The sequence below is a fragment of the Glarea lozoyensis genome (genome assembly GCF_000409485.1).
Source record: "Glarea lozoyensis ATCC 20868 chromosome Unknown GLAREA13, whole genome shotgun sequence".
Lineage (NCBI taxonomy): Eukaryota > Fungi > Ascomycota > Leotiomycetes > Helotiales > Helotiaceae > Glarea > Glarea lozoyensis.
Window position 1 is genome coordinate 1,480,763 of NW_007360987.1, and position 18,780 is coordinate 1,499,542.

General features: G+C 44.1%; 7 protein-coding genes across 7 annotated transcripts; 5 read left to right on the plus strand and 2 right to left on the minus strand.

Annotated features, from left to right (window-relative positions):
* Positions 1 to 267: 267 nt before the first annotated feature.
* On the plus strand, positions 268 to 2,070 carry GLAREA_10439 (FAD/NAD(P)-binding protein; the record flags this gene model as incomplete). The annotated part of the gene is made up of 3 exons (XM_008080489.1): positions 268 to 627; positions 700 to 1,281; positions 1,813 to 2,070. 3 exons carry the CDS (start codon positions 268 to 270, stop codon positions 2,068 to 2,070), a joined length of 1,200 nt encoding a protein of 399 aa, XP_008078680.1.
* An 896-nt stretch (positions 2,071 to 2,966) lies between these two features.
* GLAREA_10440 (RTA1-containing protein) lies at positions 2,967 to 4,012 on the minus strand (the record flags this gene model as incomplete). The annotated part of the gene is made up of 3 exons (XM_008080490.1): positions 2,967 to 3,123; positions 3,188 to 3,262; positions 3,318 to 4,012. The coding sequence occupies 3 exons, from the start codon at positions 4,010 to 4,012 to the stop codon at positions 2,967 to 2,969; spliced, it is 927 nt and encodes a 308-aa protein (XP_008078681.1).
* Positions 4,013 to 4,816: 804 nt separating this feature from the next.
* On the minus strand, positions 4,817 to 6,014 carry GLAREA_10441 (Zn2/Cys6 DNA-binding protein; the record flags this gene model as incomplete). Its single annotated transcript, XM_008080491.1, has 2 exons — positions 4,817 to 5,896; positions 5,949 to 6,014. The coding sequence occupies 2 exons, from the start codon at positions 6,012 to 6,014 to the stop codon at positions 4,817 to 4,819; spliced, it is 1,146 nt and encodes a 381-aa protein (XP_008078682.1).
* Positions 6,015 to 9,110: 3,096 nt separating this feature from the next.
* On the plus strand, positions 9,111 to 9,830 carry GLAREA_10442 (FAD/NAD(P)-binding protein; the record flags this gene model as incomplete). The annotated part of the gene is made up of 1 exon (XM_008080492.1): positions 9,111 to 9,830. One exon carries the CDS (start codon positions 9,111 to 9,113, stop codon positions 9,828 to 9,830), a length of 720 nt encoding a protein of 239 aa, XP_008078683.1.
* A 268-nt stretch (positions 9,831 to 10,098) lies between these two features.
* GLAREA_10443 (NAD(P)-binding Rossmann-fold containing protein) lies at positions 10,099 to 12,325 on the plus strand (the record flags this gene model as incomplete). Its single annotated transcript, XM_008080493.1, has 2 exons — positions 10,099 to 10,306; positions 11,226 to 12,325. 2 exons carry the CDS (start codon positions 10,099 to 10,101, stop codon positions 12,323 to 12,325), a joined length of 1,308 nt encoding a protein of 435 aa, XP_008078684.1.
* Positions 12,326 to 13,523: 1,198 nt separating this feature from the next.
* GLAREA_10444 (NAD(P)-binding Rossmann-fold containing protein) lies at positions 13,524 to 14,819 on the plus strand (the record flags this gene model as incomplete). The annotated part of the gene is made up of 3 exons (XM_008080494.1): positions 13,524 to 13,824; positions 13,875 to 13,984; positions 14,055 to 14,819. The coding sequence occupies 3 exons, from the start codon at positions 13,524 to 13,526 to the stop codon at positions 14,817 to 14,819; spliced, it is 1,176 nt and encodes a 391-aa protein (XP_008078685.1).
* A 771-nt stretch (positions 14,820 to 15,590) lies between these two features.
* Positions 15,591 to 17,424, plus strand: GLAREA_10445 (all-alpha NTP pyrophosphatase; the record flags this gene model as incomplete). Its single annotated transcript, XM_008080495.1, has 2 exons — positions 15,591 to 15,827; positions 15,883 to 17,424. 2 exons carry the CDS (start codon positions 15,591 to 15,593, stop codon positions 17,422 to 17,424), a joined length of 1,779 nt encoding a protein of 592 aa, XP_008078686.1.
* Between the last annotated feature and the right edge of the window lie 1,356 nt (positions 17,425 to 18,780).

The following is an 18,780-nucleotide window of genomic DNA, read 5'->3' on the forward strand; positions in this document are numbered from 1 at the left end:
TGGCTGGCAACTTATTTCCGCAAATATGGTCAATTCAATTCTCTTTGTTCTTTGCCTAAGCAGCTAATAACTGCCGCGTAGAGTTACTAACAGATGGACGGTGGTCCGTAGCGGCACGTCAAAACCCACTTCGAACATCAACTACACTACACTAGCAATTCTCCGAGTCAGGATCATCACACATGTAGCGTCATTAAATCTTCTGATTGATGTATATTATCTGGCTGGTCAACTTGGAATTTTCTAATTCTTTTGACAAACAAGAAAATGAGACTCGCATTTCAAGTTGTTGTACTCTTCTTACACTTGAGTGGAGGGCTTGCCCTGCCATCAAGGCATGGCAATGTTAAAAGGACAGAAACCACTCAACCATTTGGCACCTCGTTTGGAGTTCCACGAAATAATTCGTTCGATTATGTCATTGTCGGTGGAGGCAATGCTGACTTGACTCTCGCCGCCCGTCTTGCGAAGAAACACACAGTTGCGGTGATTGAGGCAGGTAGCTTTTACGAGATTGGAAATGGAAATAGGAGCAATATTCCCGCTTATGATATCGAATACACGGGAAAGGACCCTCGAGACACGAATCCACTGATTTACTGGGGTTTTTCGACGACGCCACAAACTGTACGTATTTGCTGATTCTACTGTGCATTAAATTGCTATACGTCCATTCATCGTAACTAACACAATGTACAGGAGTTGCTTAATGTCTCAGCACACTACACAAGAGGCAAAACCCTGGGTGGTTGTTCAGCCAGAAATTATATGGCTTACCATCGTGGGACCAGGCTTGCGTATCAGAAATGGGCCGACGATATTGACGATCAAAGCTATTCATTCAAGGATATGTTGCCATTTTTCGAGAAGAGTATTCATTACACACCGCCGGATGGCCAGAAGAGAGCTCAAAATGCAACACCCGAAGTGGATTTGTCAAATCTGACATCTAACAACAGTGACAGCCCATTATCTGTCACTTTCGCAAACTATGCACAGCCTGCCTCTTCCTGGGTGCAGAGAGCCTTTCAACAGATTAGTGTTCATCCTATCACGGGATTCACAAGTGGAAATTTGATTGGATCTTCTTACACTCTCGCCACCATCAATGCAAGCACGCAAACCAGAGATTCGTCTGAGACCTCATTTCTAAGGTCCTCTCTCAACAACGGAAATCTGACAATTTACACTTCTTCCTTGGCAACGAAGATTATATTTGACGAGCACAAAGTCGCCGTTGGAGTTAATGTGGACACTGAGGGGCTGAATTACACTCTTTCTGTAAGAGAGAGGTTATTTTGTCTGCAGGTGCTTTCCAATCACCTCAACTTCTTCTCGTGTCCGGTTTTGTACCAGAAGCGACATTGACCCAGCACAAATACCTGTTGTAGCTCGCCGAGCGGGTGTGGGACAAAATATGCATGTAGGTGTTCTTTACAGAAAAATGAGTTGTCGTTCATTCGATCAAAAACAGGGCCATGTGCTCTTGGGCATCACACATCGAATGAGCTAGTGACGAATTCGACATTACAGAATCAGCACTTTCTATTGAAAGCTCGGAGTGACTTTACAAACAATCAGTCTGGAATTCTAGCCAACCCAGTTGGGGACTTTCTCGGTAATTCGAATTTCTTCATCCTAAAAGTGCAATAACTGACTGACAACCAGCTTTTGAAAAGACCCCTCAGGTTTTACGTGCAACATTTACTAATACAACCTTGGAAAAGCTTTCCAAATTGCCTGCTGACTGGCCAGAAATCGAATATTTTGAGCTTGTCCGGATACTTAGGTGTATAAGAGAATGCTGATCAGGATGTTCCGAAAGACAGATTCAATTACGCTACCGTCTCTATTGCTGTGGTCGCTCCTCAGTCAAGTGGCACAATTAGTATCACTTCAAAAGACATGAAAGATCCTCGACTTGTTAATCCAAGATGGCTTACTGATCTCGCGGATCGAGAAGTCCTCCTGGCGGGAATCAAGCGGGTGAGAGAATTGTTCGCAACAAGCTCTATGCAACCTGTTTTGATTGGCACAGAAGCTTTTCCGGGGCCCGATGAAGACCGATGAAGAAATTCTAGGTTTCGTAAGACGGGCGACCAGCACGGTGTTTCATGCAGCCGCAACATGTGCTATGGGTCGTACGAATGATACCCTGGCTGTCGTTGACTCGAAAGCGAGGGTGATTGGTGTGAAAACTTGAGGCTTGTTGACGCATCGTCGTTGCCTTTCCTCCTGCCAGGTCATCCAATGGCTACTGTCGTAAGTTATGAGCCTTACGGCCAGCTACACGTGGAAAGAGTGTAATCTGCTAACTTATCTACAGAAGCGCTCGCTGAGAAAACAGCTGATGATATCTTATCTAGCTAGGTTGAGTTGAAATTTGGCTTCAGCGGACAGGTATAGCTCAATTAAAAATTTGCCTAGTGTATTGTCCAACTATGGGTTAATGACTGCTTAAACGGGGAAAAACATTACTATAGCAGAATTTGTGAATGTTTTCAAATCACAAAATAGATATACTAAGGAACGCTGATTTTTAAAATCCTGTCATAATGTAGTAACTCTTGTCTTGAAGATATGGTGAATAATAGCTCGTTGAAATAGATTGTAGGGCATATGGAATAAGAAGCATTATTGGCTCAAAGTACCAAGACAGTCAGGATGTATACATTTAAAAAGGCTAGATAGTGAAATTCTTTCCAATATTGTAAAGTAGAATGCATTGAAAGGTATAGATACCGAAGTTGCTAGTTTCAATAACAAGAATAATTAGTCTTTCTGAGATGCGTATTGAATTGAAATTGGCTGAAATGGGGAGACTCTATTGTGTAACCATAACAATATTATTATACACTTGTAGGAAACAAAATGAACATGACAATCTCTTAACCCGGACTAAACCCCATCAAACATGTGTTTATCTAACCAAGCGACGCAATTTCCCTTAGCAGCTGACTTTGCCTTCAACTGACCCTATTTAAGATGTCATACGTGTTTGACCTATCAGTAGGGACTAGCGAAGGTTGTAATTCGTAAACGTGGGCTTTAAAGTCCTGTAGGGCGACGGCGTAAAAGCCTGGATGTACGGCGGATAGGAGAATGGCCGACAGTAAAATCAACCTAATTTTAGAATAAGCAGGTGTTGACGCTGAATGTAGGGCAGGTAATTCAAGAGAAAACTCACAAGCCATCGAAGATCATAAACTCGACTTCTTGTCGCATGAGGTGTCCGCCAACACCGCCAGCCAATTCAGGGATACTATCACTTTATCAGTGTCACGTCTATAAACGAATTTCTCGTGTGTCTCACTCACCGATAAATGCATCTTGTCAAAATCAAGAGGAAAGCCGCCGTCATTCCTAACAGAAAAATCTTGAGATTTTTCTGCAGAGCCGTAAATACACCCGTCCCATGTCGCTTGCAAATACGTATGGTAAAGTCGGCTGATAGAATACCCGCAAGTACCATAATGACAGCTTGAAACGAAACGCCGAAAATCATAATGGCGTTACCAACAGACGCCAGGCTTGGATTCTTGTCGCCAGCAGCCGCCACGACACCGCCACTACATTGCAAGAAGAATCCCACAAGATCAGCCGTGACGAATGGCCATGTCCAGAACCGTTCCGGGAGTCTCGTGTGTTCTGGGCCAAAATGGCGTACAAGTGCTCTCAGTGTTGTGTACAACGCTGCCGCCAGGAAGGAAGGCGAGACCATCAGAAGTACCAGCTGTATTGGTAGCGCCGCACCATTCCACGGATTCTTGTGTAGAAACAAGCGGCCAACGTAGCCGCAGCATTCACCGCAACAGCCAACGAATGTCAGTATGGAAAATGTTTTCCAAGACCGCCAGAACCGGCAGATATGATAGCACTGAATTAGGGCACAGATGGCGAACACAAGGGCGTAGAAAGCATTGCCACCAAGATTTGGAGCGTAGCCGTAGACGGTGTCCTCGATAGGACAACTTGGAGAGACCGACTTGCAGTCATCGGTAGAGTCAGGCATCTTTGAAAAAGAGGCAACGGGTTTGTAGATGGTCGATGTAATAAGTTGACGGTTCGAGATTAAAAACAGTAATAGTGTGAAATCAATGATGTTGAAGAGGAGGAGTATGTGAATAGCTTGCTGAACGTACTGGGTAGCCGTCATCGAGAAATATATTCTATACTTATAGAATGTTGATTGTCAAATCCAGGCCTCGTCATGGTGGCTTGTGTCAAATGTAATAATTCAGGAACGGTGAAATTGTACTACACTCCAGGGGTAATTGTTACGCCAACAATGCTCAATTCTCTATCAAGAGCTGTAATACAACGGATACGGTCGTTAGAATGTGAAGTGCAGTCTATAATGAGCCAATGATACACTGAGATATGAAGTCTCCGTAGAAGTATCTTGACACAATAATTACGGCGCTGTACAGGTGACTATGCTTATGATACGAGCCAATCTGTGGCACTACGAAATTAATCAGTACTAGTGCGGGCGTGGTAAAAACGGTGTAACGAGGCAAACTTAACAAACCGCGTAAACGATGTAAACGGGTTAAACGGCGTGAGCGACGTGAACGACAACGTAAGCGTCCCAGTGGAGACTTCGTTTCAGGTTGCAGTCCTGTCTTCTCGAGTGAGGACTAAGCGCCGACGAGTCTTAGCGAGACAATACAAATATTTAGAGCATGTCTAGGTAGCGTCGCAATCTCAGAGTTTGAGGTAGTATTTCTAAATCGTATATCACAGACAAAAAAGATAATCCACACTGCAGGACCTAAATAGTACAGAACGACTTCGTGGCTCAGCCCTGTTCCCACTATCTATGTCTCCATCTGACGGTATTTGCGAGCTTTTCTGCTCCTGCTAGTATCCAAGCCTTGTGCTTGATCCAATTAATAGTTGTCTTTACCTCTTCGCTCATGATGGCGCTACAGGCCTGCAAAATTCGTCCAGACCATCCCGACACCCACCAACATTCATGTTCCGAAGCGCGAATGAGGAGAGTACTGTAGGCAAACACTAGAATCGCATTAGGATGATGATCACGAAGACGAGCCCAGTAACCCTTGTCGACTGAAGCCATCCAGGTAGCGGCCAATCGATTATAGTCATACCCTGTCATATATTGGTCCAGGAATATCTGCAATTGCTGGATTGCATTTTTGTCGGACTGATGGCTTACTTGGCCCCGTAAAAATTGTAACATTTGACACGCAGAAGAATCTTGACCTTCGAGTATAGGTTCTAGTAGCGGCGAGTTTAAGAAGACGCGCATAGGAGTTTCTTTGATGACTTCTCGATAGAGATGGGCAACCGTCCGGGAGCAACGTATCACCTCTATAGTGCTGAGAATGTCGTCGAGAGACTGCTGCTCAGCAGCTATTTCCGGAAAAGCGTAAATCCATATACTAAGAAGAACAGAGTATGCAACAATAACTTCCGCTGTCTCGGACGAGGCGGAGAAGACCATTTCTTGGAAAATTGGGAGGCTAAGACCATGATGATGGATGGCACGACTCCGAAAGAGATCGCGTCTGACTGTTTCTTTCCAGGCGCAGTGAATGGCCGTCACGGCAAGAAAGCCATGCACTAAAATAACGTTGGAGGCTGCGAGAGCAGGTATTTCCTGTTGCCAGAGTTTTTTTTGTTGTGCTCCCATGAAGAGGTGCTCGCTAGTGTTAATAACGTAGTGATGCATCAAGGTTATGTCGAACAGATCAAAAGACGACTGTGGTGCAGATAAATCGCGAGCCACTGAGGACGAAGGCGTTTTGGACGGATTTGAGGTTGCCGGAGACGATTTGAGATCAGATTCCACGCATGGATAATGACAATCAGAGCGAGTTCTCACGCATCTTCCGCATGACGGTTCGCCTTCATCACACTGATTGGCGAGCTAGTTAATTTCCACTGTACGGGGGGAACGAGTGCCCATAATCGAAACGTACCTTGATTCGTCGCTTCCTGCATTCGGAACACCCAAGGCGAGACTTTCGGTGGAACTGGCGTGGCATCTTGATGTTGTATAGATTATGGGCTTACAAGCCAAAGGTAGCGACAATGTTATTAACTCTAGAAAACAGATGTCGACATGCTGAAATGAAAGAAAATAACCGAATACCTTCTGGAAACTAGACGCTGATGAGCTGCGTCTCGCTCTCTAAACTACGGCTTGGGTGCCAAGTGTCAGCAAGCTAGCAAGTTTACGTAAAACAAGGCTTACCTTATGTAAAACACACGAATCCTGCTGACGTCACCTCTTCTTACTACCAACCACTTATTTCATCACATAATACCCCTACCCAGATATGCCAGCCTGCCAAGCTTATCTTAAAGCTTCATACACTCAATAGGTTCATTAACTGAATTATAGTTACGCTAGCGATCAGGAACATTTTTTCCTACATTAGAACACAACGCTCCAAGTTAGCAGCCACAACAATATTAGGAGTACCGTTCTTTTGATTTCGGAGAGTACGGTAGAGGTAAAGCTATGAAGGATGAGAATGGAATCTGTGCAGCTGTGGGAGGCAAGTGATTTGGCGGTGCCGGTGGCTGCGGCGGCACGTTCGCTGGAAATGTCCGGACATAGACTTTATGTTGGGAGATCGCTATCATCAACTCGTAGTATAGAAATGATAGCGCCTTGAAAGCTAGGTCCAGCAGATGCGAAGTTTGCGTCGTCGAATTGTGAAGTTCAGGAAAACATTCCATGCTCGACAAGATTCTTGCCAGTTGCGATGGAGTCCAACGCTGTTCCTTTTTGGTAAGCACAGATTCATAGAATTGTGTTCTTGATAGTTCGCTCTGGTAATTAGAAACTGGTAGTACTTCTTGAAGAGACATTGCACTTAGAACGACACAAAATCTGAGGAGTAGTATATCTTGGGAATGTGGAGTTTTGTGGACAAGAGCTGCTAAATGCTCGAGGTGTTTGAAAGTTAATAGCGGATCTGTATCTCAGGTTAGCCAATGAAAACAACACACAAGCCTTTCTTACGGTGAAGAGCCATCATCGTTGGAGCTCATGCGCAGACGATTTCTAAAGAGTGATTCTCTGGACTGAGTAGGAGCTCGGCTGCTTGCTCGTCTGCGAAGGCATATCTAGCCCAGACTTTTGCGACTGGGGGGGATTTATTCATCTCCGTTATCCATCGGGATCCGCTACCATTGGCTTGGGAAAATGGATCGGAAAATTGTCCAGTCATGACAAGCGTCGTAAAGTTTTCGGCTTGTACGCAAAAGAGATATAGCAGGGCCACAAGGACCACTGGCGGCAATGCGTCGAATTATTTCGACTGGGAGCTGGTCGAGATGAGTTTGGCGAGACATGGTAGATCAGCAAAGAAGTCTCGACAGTTGCAAAGTCATTTTGCATGCCTTTTGAGAAGGATTGTAGGATTAGGATTCTTCGAAAGTTCGAAACTCGTTAGGAGGTTGTGTGTACGCCGTTCCTTCCACCAGTCATATCACTAGCAAGCTCAACACCAACATCCAACATGTCTCGTCACACGTCAAATCCTTTCAATGTTGCTTTCACAGATGTAAAATTCAAACCTGCGGTCTGAAAATCGGTCTGAAAATTAGAAAACACCGATAGCAAGAGACCCCATTTTCTACCTATCATTAACCCCGGTGCAACTTACAGTCACCCGTTGGGTGCGCGCTTAGCCGGATTCTCCACATCATTCATGGCTTGATGCATGGACAGGCCATCCTTCTCTCAACGAAAATATTGTTTCTTCTCCTAGCGATCCAAGGCTTGACGGGCCGTGAGGTCCATTTCATTACAGTTCTCACGTAATCAACGCCATGTGGAGGTTCCGAATAGGCGAATAGCTATTTTATTATCAGGTATGAATTTTTTCATGGCGTTCTACGTGCTGAAAGCATGGAAACGACGAAGTAGATTTGGGGTCTCTTCACTGACATGGTGAAGAAGTCGATTCTCTTCGCCCCAAAGCACGTCTGTAACTATGTTCAAAGTCAAAAGACGGAACACAACAACAACATCAACAGGCGCCCCGACTTTGGCCTTCTCCTCGATCAGTCTTATACAGTCCATAACGCGCGACTCAATGTTTTCCACAAGCGTTGTTAAATTCTTATTTTGAAAGCACAGGACCAGGTTGTTTCTGGTTGGTGCCGCGCTGTGATAGTTAATAAAGCTAAGTGTTGAAGTTACTCCTTTCCAAGATCCCATGTTGGCGTAAAAACTTGTTCTGAGGGATGTTCGGTCGTAGATAATCTTATCGCAGTGCCATCGGTCGTGTGTATTTGATCTGAGGCGACCACAACCACTGGTCCATACCGTTCCAAGAGCTTCGTAGCATATCGAGATCGTCTTCGCATATATGTCTCGTATTGCAGTGGAAGTTTTGAAACTCTGGCATATCAAGGGCCAGGAATATGAGGGACTGGGGAAAGAATGTATGCGTAAACGACCTACACATCGCTGTCAAAACTGCCATGCCAGGTGAATGTGATTGTGCGAATGACGTAACAGATAAACAGGATAGCTGTAAACTAATATGGTGACACATTGCGAGAGTGTCAGCCGCGCTATGGCCTCCGTAACTAAAGTCATTATCTGCTTTTATCGCCGTTGGGGGTGAACACTGTTTGGTAAAGATGAAAAAGAAGCGGGGACTGGAGCATTCGGCAGAGGAAGAACTGAAAACATGGATGCAATTCATATGGTATTTGTCGGTATTGTTATGCACGCTACGGACTAAGAGGGTTTGACGCAATTGACTTTCTGTCGCCACTATCATCATTCGTTTAGACGCAAAATTGACTACTTACCCGTCTCACCCCACCAGACGCTTACAGGTTACCCCTCCAAGGTGTGAAAAACTAACAAATACATTCTAGCGATCTTGGTGGATAAAGTGGCACATCCCGATACTCAATCTTTCCTTGGAGAGCACTCCGGGAACCACGTTGACTCCCGCAACAGCTACGAATCTATGGGTTACTCCATGTGCCGGATCTTTATGCAATTTGGTCTTATATCAGCAAAACTACATACAATATAGTTGGGTTTGTACTTGCTTCACAATTCAATTGACTTCGCGTTGACATATACCAACTTGAGAGAACAAGCAACAATGGACTATCTGGTCTTGATAATTGGTGCTGGGCGTTCGTGGGAATGGGGAAATAAGCCAAGTCAGAAAGGGGATTATGAGATGGCCAGTCCGTGTGTGATGTCTGATCTACCTCAAAGAATTCTAGAGCAAGTCTTAGTGCAGGAGGTCATAAGACTTTGTTCCAAAGTATGCTTTGGCACAGAATTTGTTGCTTTTCAAGAGAAAGAAGGTCATGTTGAGACCACCTTGAAGGACCGCTGTACAGGCGAAGAGTACAGAGTCAAATCTCAATATCTTATTAGTGCAGATGGTGCGAGAAGGGCGGTCCTTTCGGCTCTAAGCATCCCAATCATCGGCAAACAGCTGAACACTGCATTCAATGTCCACACCAAGGCGGATCTCACAAAATATATTGCTTATCGGCCAGGTAGTCTCAATTGGATATTGAACCGAGACGCTCCAGACTGGTCGGCTGTTGGCAATTTTCCAATGGTTCGTCCGTGGAACGAGTTGGTTGTCTCTTTACATCCTGCCACCAAGGATGGAAAGTCCTTTGTGCCAACCGAACCCAAGATTCTTGACCGTTTACATCAGATGATCGACAATGAATCAGTCAAAATCGAAATCCTTTCTTCTTCGAATGGACCATCAACGATCAAGTGGCTGAGAGTTGGCAGAAACCACGTGTGCTTCGTATTGGAGATACAACCCATAGGCATCCACCCATCAACGGATTGAGAAGTAATACATGCCTCTCAGATACTTTTAATATAGCATGGAAATTGGCATATGTCGTCAAAGCTCACGCAGCACCATCTCTTCTGGATACGCTCACGGTAGAGCGCAAGCTTGTCGGGATGCAGTTGTGAAGCGTGCGAATGCAGGAATGGAAGAACACTGAAGGCTCTGGAGCCTCATGGGGTTCACTCTTGACGAACGCTAAGTCGTCCTTCAAAAATTGCAGGCAGTGACAGCCGAACGTGCAACGACTCGCAGTGAATTTAGGATGACTCTCGAGGCCACAGATGATGAGATTCAAGCACTGGGTATCCCAATGAACCAAATCTATCTCGGTTCCGCTGCAACTGTTGTCGAAGAGTGTGATAACCCACCAGACTTTTCGGGACTCATTGTATTCAAAGAGGTCATGAGGAGCACTTTTCCAGGGTATCATCTACCTCACATGTGGCTTGCTGCAGATGATCAGTCTGAACGTATGTCGAGTCTTGTTTTGGCAGGTCATGGTCGTTTCGTACTTTCACAGGTATTGGTGGTGGGGGTTGGATTCGTGCTGCGCAGGAGTTTCGGCTCGATCTGGAGTTGAAGTCAAAGGCTATACAATAGATTTCCGATGTGATTATATGGACTGTTGTCGTGAGTGGGTCAGACTACGAGGCGCAGAAGAAGCGGGAGTCGTGCTGGTAAGACCAGATCATTTTATTGCTAGGCGTTGTGACACTCCTCAAGAAGACTGTCTGGGAAACTATCCTCCTTTATTACAAATGTATTTGGAAGATAATAAAACTTGTTATTACCATCACGAGGTTTTTTGAATGTAGTTGGTATAACGTATAACTGACACGATGAACGGGATTGATATCGATCCTTGAATGCAAATCAGACGCATCCAATAGCAATTTTCAGGATTTATGTGAAGTCAGTCTTGATACCCTCTCGGCGGCTTGAAATACCTGTAGTTGGCACATATTTAATGACTCGCGATTATGGAAGGGCGCAAAACCAATAGCAGCATCTTGCAAAATTAACGTTCAAAGGCGCGGAAATGACTTCCAGAGTTGATGGTTCTCAATTTAATTGCACTTAAATCTACCTGTTTCCCCGCAACATTAGTCCTAATGGCTTGAACACTATGTATTGCCTGGGGTGTATTTTAATGTTCCGTCCGGGTTGGGGTGATATAATCATACCTGCACCACCTTTGCGAGCGCCACATATCCTCACGGGAAAATCACTATGCTTGGCCACTAATTTAGATAAAACATGAGATCTAAAAGCGTTTGTTTAGTGAATTCTGGTGAAGGACGAGATCCATATTAAAATAAAGTGTATTGCTGAGGTGTATGAGCTTTTTCACATTACACTTGTCACTGATACCCTCTTTCAATTCTTCAGGAACAGCCACTCACACCTTTCGTACACTCACTTTCATTTACTTCGTCAAGCTGGTTGAGAACTATCATACCAAGTGCAAATATGAATCATCATCGAAACAATATGATTGGCAAAGTCGCCTTTATCATTGGCGGCACGGCATCACAGGTTCTGCGATTTTGGAATACCTAGTTCCAAATACGACTTCGGAGCAATGGAACAAAATCATCGTCACATCACGGTCGCAATTTAAAGTAGCCGTCAAAGATCTTCGGATAGAACTCATTGCTTTGGACTTTTCGAAAGATTCCGCGGAGCTGGCCAAGAGCATGCGCGAACTCTGCGCAACCGTCACGCATGCCTGCTTTTCATCGTATGTGCACCGAGACGACTTTGCAGAGTTGAATAAAGCGAACAGTGCAGTTTTTGAAACTTTATTAAAGGCTTTGCTAGAGGTTGCTCCGGTGCTTGAGAACATTACTCTTCAGACGGGAGGCAAGCATTACAATGTCCATCTCGGTCCAGTCCCATCGCCAGCACGCGAAGACAAGCCACATCGGGAGGCTAGCGTCGACAAATTTTCCTTCCCGCAAGAAGATGCTCCCATCGCTGCTCAAAAAAGTCAGAAATGGACTTGGAATGTCATCCGCCCGGAAGCAATTATCGGACACACCTTGAAACCGACCGACATGAACTCTGCTTTGACATTTGCTTTGTACTTTTTGGTGCGTAAGGAGTTGGAAGTAGTGGCAAAAATGCCGACAAATCAACAATACTGGGCAGGATACGACGATGTGAGTGACTCTCGGCTGATTGCTGATCTCATAATCTTCGCTTCAACACATCCGCGTTGTGGTAACGAGGCATTCAATATCACAAATGGCGATTACTTCAGTTGGCAATATATATGGCCAGGATTGGCAAGCCGCTTTAGGACAAATTCTCGATCTGGTCAGGAGTTCAAGAAACCACTGCCGGCGGTTGGAGATGCGCAGCTAGAGTTAAGTCTTGCAGAATGGTCAAAAGATAGGCGAGAGGTATGGGAAAAGATTTGTGAAAGAGCAGGAAAACCAGAAGCGAAATCTACGTGGGATGCAGGGACCTGGGCATTTCAAAATTAGGTGTTTCAGAGGACTTGGTCAGCAACGCTTAGTGTTAACAAGGCACGCAAATTTGGTCGGAATGGTCACATACAGTACTAGGTAACTGCTGTCCGTTCTTTCGCTTAATTTACCCCGCGACCACCTTACCTCTAAAAGCTCCTCAACTTAATACTAACGAGTGTACGAGCTATTTTAGAAATAAGAGGTATATAATATATCTATTAATAGATTTAAATATAGTTATTTCTTTTAGATTTTTAAAAAAATTCTTTTACTTACTTATTCTAGTTTAAAAAAGTAAAAATAAATTTCTACTATCTTATACTATATTTTAATTGATACTCTAAGTTATTAACTTTAAGGCTTATAATTTATTAGACTTATAGTACTATAGTAATATAGTAGTCTACATAACTAGAGTTTTTATTAAAATCTTTAATTATATACTTAAGTATAAATAAAGTAAAAAGTAAAAGACTTTTTCCTTTTTTTACTTAATTTCTATAGTAAAATCGACTTTTCCTATTTCTATCTACTTACTCTCTAGATTTCTTAAGAACTAATTAATATTTATAAAAGTCTAATACTAAAAGTTATAGTTTTAGTAGTTAATTTCTATTATCTTTTCTAAAATTAACTTTATATTAATAGGCTAAGTAATTATAGTATTACGAAGTAGCCGTATTTTGGTACGAAATACCCGAAAAATGGATAGCAGTTGACGGTTACTGTAAATAGCCACAAGAGTTTTATCGACGCTTTTGACAATTTCGAAAGGCTAGGATACATTCCTCATGTGACCGCTTAAGGGACGGACACACGTCGCACATCGACTTTGATGAACCGTTTTTGGAACTTTTGGAAATTTTGAATTTGATAAGAAGTTTCACGTTCTTACTCGTATTAGAAACTCTTATTGTGAAGTACCCTGGTGTGCATTTTTAGTCTGTGGCCGTGTTTCTTGATTTGGGCACAAAAGTGTGAATCAAAATGAATCAAAGTGAATCAGAATGAATCATAATATTTATGGGTGAGACTAAGCCACAACCGGTAAAACCCACAAAATACTGCTGCCATTGCTTGACAACGTCTACCACATATCTGTTCAACGATCATCCTATCCTTCGACAGGTATAAATGGGCAATCTCCGAATATGACAACCCCCAATCAATTAAACTCTCCACCCAATTTTTGATCGTGTGCTTCACTTCCGCAATGGCTACATCTCCCAAGAAACATGCGCTCGTCTTCGGTGCGACTGGTCTTATCGGCTGGGGAGTCGTCAATGAACTTCTTTCGAGCTATCCTCACCCCGGCGTTTTTTCAATGGTTACTGCAGTAGCAAATCGCTCAATTACTGCAAGTGGCGCCCACTGGCCAGAACGGTCCCCGGAAATTCCAGAGCTACAGGTCGTGACAGGAATAAATTTGTTGCAGAGGACATCGGAAGATTTAGCCACGAAGCTCAAGGATTGCATAAACGATGTCGGTAGCATCACGCACGTTTTTTATACTGGTAAGTGCAATGGAAATCATTGTTTTGTAACGTCTTCTCAATTCTAGCAGTCTTCGTCGCAATCAACGAGGATTCTATCAAGGAAGCCGAAACAAACTGCGACATGATGCGACGGGTTGCCGAAGCCGTCAACAGCCTCTGTCAAAATCTGGAGTCTTTTGTATATATGGGTGGAACAAGGGCATGTTACCTCTTTTATCGCTCAGACTTTATTCCTCATCTGTATACAGGGCTACGGTATCTACATCCCAAACGGTATCTTCACAGCACCACTCGAGGAAAGCATGGCAGACAAATTGTCTTCTGACTACGCCAAAACTGTCGCATACCCAGGATATAGGCGTGTTCTTACAGAGGCAAGCAAAAATAGGAGTTGGAAATGGTCTGAAATATGTCCGGATGCTGTTGTTGGGTTCAGTCCAATCGGGTCCAATTTCTCACTCGCCTTACACTGGGCTCAATATCTTTCGTTGTACGCGTACAACCATGGTGTACGTGAGCCAGCCGATTATGGGAAGGTTCAAGTCGCCTTTCCCGGATCTGAGGGCGGTTACAATGCGTTGTTCACGCCTGTCTCAACACGGAGTTTAGGCCGCATCTCGATTCACGCTGCTCTCAACTCTGATAGCTGTGGCGGGCGGATTCTAAATGCAATTGATCATGGTAGTCCGACGCAGTTTCGTGGGCTGTGGCCAAAGATTACCGAATGGTTTGGTCTTCAGGGTGTCGGTCCTGCAGAAGAATGCCAACTCAAGCCAAGCGAATACATAGATAAATACAGGTCACCGTTTGAAGACAATGGAAGATCGAAAGCAGTCAGCGCTGGAGTTGGTGTGGGGAATAGACAGCTAGATAGTGTCGGTTGGTGGTTGGAATTCGATCCACAACTGAGCCCGGACAAGCTGAGAGCGTCAGGTTTCGAGGAGGAAAGTAATCCTATTCAGGGTTGGCTAAAGGCGTTTGAAAAGTTCAGAGCAGCTGGTATCGTTTTTTAATTAGACGCTAGCCACCATTTTACTAACATTGGAGTAAGAGAATATATATAATGTAAGAGTTAGGGCCACAGCTCCCCGGCTACCTTGGCAAAACACACTCAAAACAACGATTTAACCCCCTTTTTATAGTTATAATATTCGACGAATACTTACTGTATCGATATATAACAAAGAGATATAGAAGATAGAGAGTTATTATTATAAACTTAAGAATATCTTAGGTATTAATTAGGCCGGTTTCATCTCATTCCTTAGTATTTAAAATCCTAAGATGCTTTCGGCATTTTACCTTCTAATAATTCTGCCTTAGGCAAAACATTGACAGGCCAACTTACGCATGGTAGCCGTAGCCTATCACTTGACAACATAAGAGTCAGCCACAGATAACCATTGTCAACTTCGCGTAGGCAGAATCGTCTCAGTTAAACTTTCTACCGTGGTTCTAGCCGTCCCGTCCCGCGTCCCACCGCAGAGATCCCCTGCGCCATCCGTAACGGCCAGCCTCGAGTCAGCCTGCAAATGTGCCTGCTTCGTGCCGTGGCTGGCCTCCACGAAGGGTATGGGAAGGTAATGCGATAAGACTTGACTAAGCGCTTCAAGTGCCTCGATGGAACTTAAGAGGAGTCCCTTCCCACGCTGAACGTGTTTTCTTCTTCTCTTCTTGTAGTTCAGAAGTCAAATTCTCCAAACCAAACATCATCTGGCTAAGGCTGCTGTTATTGCTACTGGTGCTGACCTTCTTCCTCTTCCTTCTTCTCTACTTTGGTCCCTATGGTTAGCAAGGTCGTCCACGAGACCCTCGCGGCATTCGTCGCTGAACGCGACTGGGCGCAGTTCCACACTCCAGAAAACCTCGCCAAGAGCGTTGCCATCGAGGCTGGTGAACTTCTCGAGTGCTTTCAGTGGTGCGCTGAAGCAGACCCGAAGCGCGTACGAGAAGAACTTGCAGACGTACTGACCTACTGTCTCCTTCTCGCTGATCGCATCGGAGCCGATCCTGAGCAGATCGTACTGGAGAAGCTCGAAATCACGCGCAAAAAGTATCCCATTGACAAAGCTCGAGGAAGCAGCAAAAAGTATGATGAAATTGGCACGGCTTGATTTCTCCCAAACAGCCGTTACAACGTGGAAGACCCATGATGAGAAACATGGTAATTGGCCTGTCGTGTATTTATTGGACGACGGCAATGGCACCGCACGCGCCAATTCGAACACGCTGAGGGACATCTACATTGGAGAGACGCTCAATGCCGCCAACCGAATGCATCAGCATCTCAAAACGCCCGCGAAACAGCACCTCAAGAACATTCGTATCGTCATCGGTGAAAGATTCAATAAGTCCGTTTGCCTTGATTTGGAGTCTTACCTTATCAAAATGTTGGCCGGCGACGGTAGTAACCGGGTGCTCAACAGAAATAATGGCATCACGGACACGCAATACTATCAACGCGAGATGTACCGCGAAGGTTTTCGCAACATCTTCGAACGACTCAAAGCGGAGGGCGTCTTCTCGCGAAGTATCCCCGAAATTGAAAACAGCGACCTTTTCAAGCTGTCGCCATCCAAAGCGCTGACGGAAGAGCAAGCCAACTCGGTAGAGGAAATCGTCAATGGGCTTCTTACTGATATCGAGAGAGGCAGCAAAAGCACAATCGTCATCCAGGGTGATCCAGGTACAGGCAAGACGGTCATGGCCATATATATGATCAAATTACTCATCGACATCAAGACATTTACTTCACTAGAAGATCTGGATAGCGACTTGCGGTTCTGTAATTTCTTTACCGTAAGGAACCAACGGCTACTTCACGATCTCCGCATCGGCCTAGTAGTGCCCCAGCAATCATTGCGAAAGTCCATCCAGATCGTCTTCAAGAAGACGCCTGGGCTTGAACCCTCAATGGTCATGGACCCCTTCAAAGTTGGAGAAGCAGAGGGAGTTTTCGACCTCCTGTTGGTTGATGAAACTCATCGGCTTAATCAACGTGCCAATCAAGCGGGGGCAATCCTTAACACCAAGTTCGGAACCATCACGAGCTCGCTCTTTGGCAGTGACGATAAAAGCAAGACCCAACTTGATTGGATACGGGCGAAGAGTCGACACCAAATATTCCTCTTAGACGCAGCGCAGAGCGTTCGACCAGCTGATCTGCCCACCGAGCTGTTATCAGGTCTAGTCGCCGACACTCGTGCATCGGGGCGGCATTTTCAACTTCGAACTCAGATGCGTGTCAAAGCGGGATCCGATTTCGTGTCTTACGTTCGTTGGATCCTCGATCCTCACCCTCTCTCATATCCAAGAGTGAAACAAGATTTTGGAGAATATGACTTTCGCTCATTCGACAACGTTGCACACATGCGAGACCAGATTTTCCAACATAACGCTGAAGTAGGCCTTTCACGGATGGTCGCTGGCTTTGCATGGCCGTGGAATAGTAAAAAGGATAAAAACAAGTTTGACATCGAAATTGACGAGACACAGCTCCGCTGGAACAGCGTCATCGCTGACTGGATTTCTTCTAGAAAAGCGCTCGAGGAAGTAGGATCAATCCACACTGTCCAAGGTTATGATCTGAATTACGTTGGTGTTATTATTGGTCTTTGATCTACGATTCGACCCTGAGCGGAGGCGTCTTTTCATTGATCGCAACTTGTACTTTGACAAGAAGGGCAAGGAGAACAACCCAGTTCTCGGCAGGAAGTATTCGGATGATGACTTGCTGCGATTTATTACACAGATCTATGCGGTACTCATGACGCGTGATATCCGCGGAACGTATGTCTATGCATGCGATCTCGGGTTGAGGGAATATCTCCAACCTTTCATCCCTACGCGGTCCTGATATCGTCACACACAAGCGATCAGCAGCGCAAGTAGGACTGAGGCTGCCTCAAGCCGTTCCTTGGGTTGGATGACTAGTCCTAGATGAAGTTAGGTGACGCGTTGTGCTTAGCTAAGCTGTAAAATGAATCCTCATACTCACTAGTGTAGCAAATTTGTACTTCGATAAGCACGCAATCAATTCTATTACGCCCTGATTAACACCTGTTGGAATTAGCTAAGCCGAAAAGGAATTCCGGCCCCTAGTGTAATCATTTATTACACTAGTCTGATTTGATCAGCGCTCAATATATAAGGATCCTAAAGAGTTAAATTTCTAGCATTTTGTGGCCGAAGGTTAGGGTATTCATTAACGTAAAGCATTTTGTCAGTAGGGTAAGAAAATCACAATTCTATATTTCCCCAACTCCTAGGCCTAGCCCTCACCGCACCTATATTATCTATATTTAAGATACCTACATTCTTCTAAATCAACACTCTCTACGTAAAGTCCCTAAGGTTTGGCGGTTGTATTAATGTGTCCTAATATCTAGATATTAAGCCCCTAGCCTTTACTTACTCTATTTGCGTCCGCTTTACGTCTGTCGACTATAGAGTAGTTTTATTAAGGGAGGTGTAAAAAATAGTATCCTTAAAGGCTATAGACGTAAAGTATTAATTCGATACGTTATATTTATACTTAGCGGTCTACGTATTATAAACATTATCGGCTATAATTAATTAGTTTAGTAAGATACTATAAAAAATATAATCTATATATTATATTAAGTACGACTATATATATAAATAGAGTATCTCCTATTATAATAATAGTAAGATTTTATATACTCTCTTAGTACTACTCTAGTAGGTAAGGTAGTTTAGTCGTATAGTAGTTATAGCTAAGTATATAGTTTCGCGAAGGTCTTTAAATCTATAGTTTTATAGTTAATAAGAAGAATAGTTACTTACTAAGAAGTAAGGTTAAAAATACCTCGCTACGTACTATTAGTAATATTAACGTTTTACGTCTCTAGTATATATTATAGCTGTTCTAAGTATTTAGAATAAAGAATTAAATCGAATATAGGCTCTTTATTATATAGTCTACGAGAAGGTTTAAGTTATAGAGAAAGATAA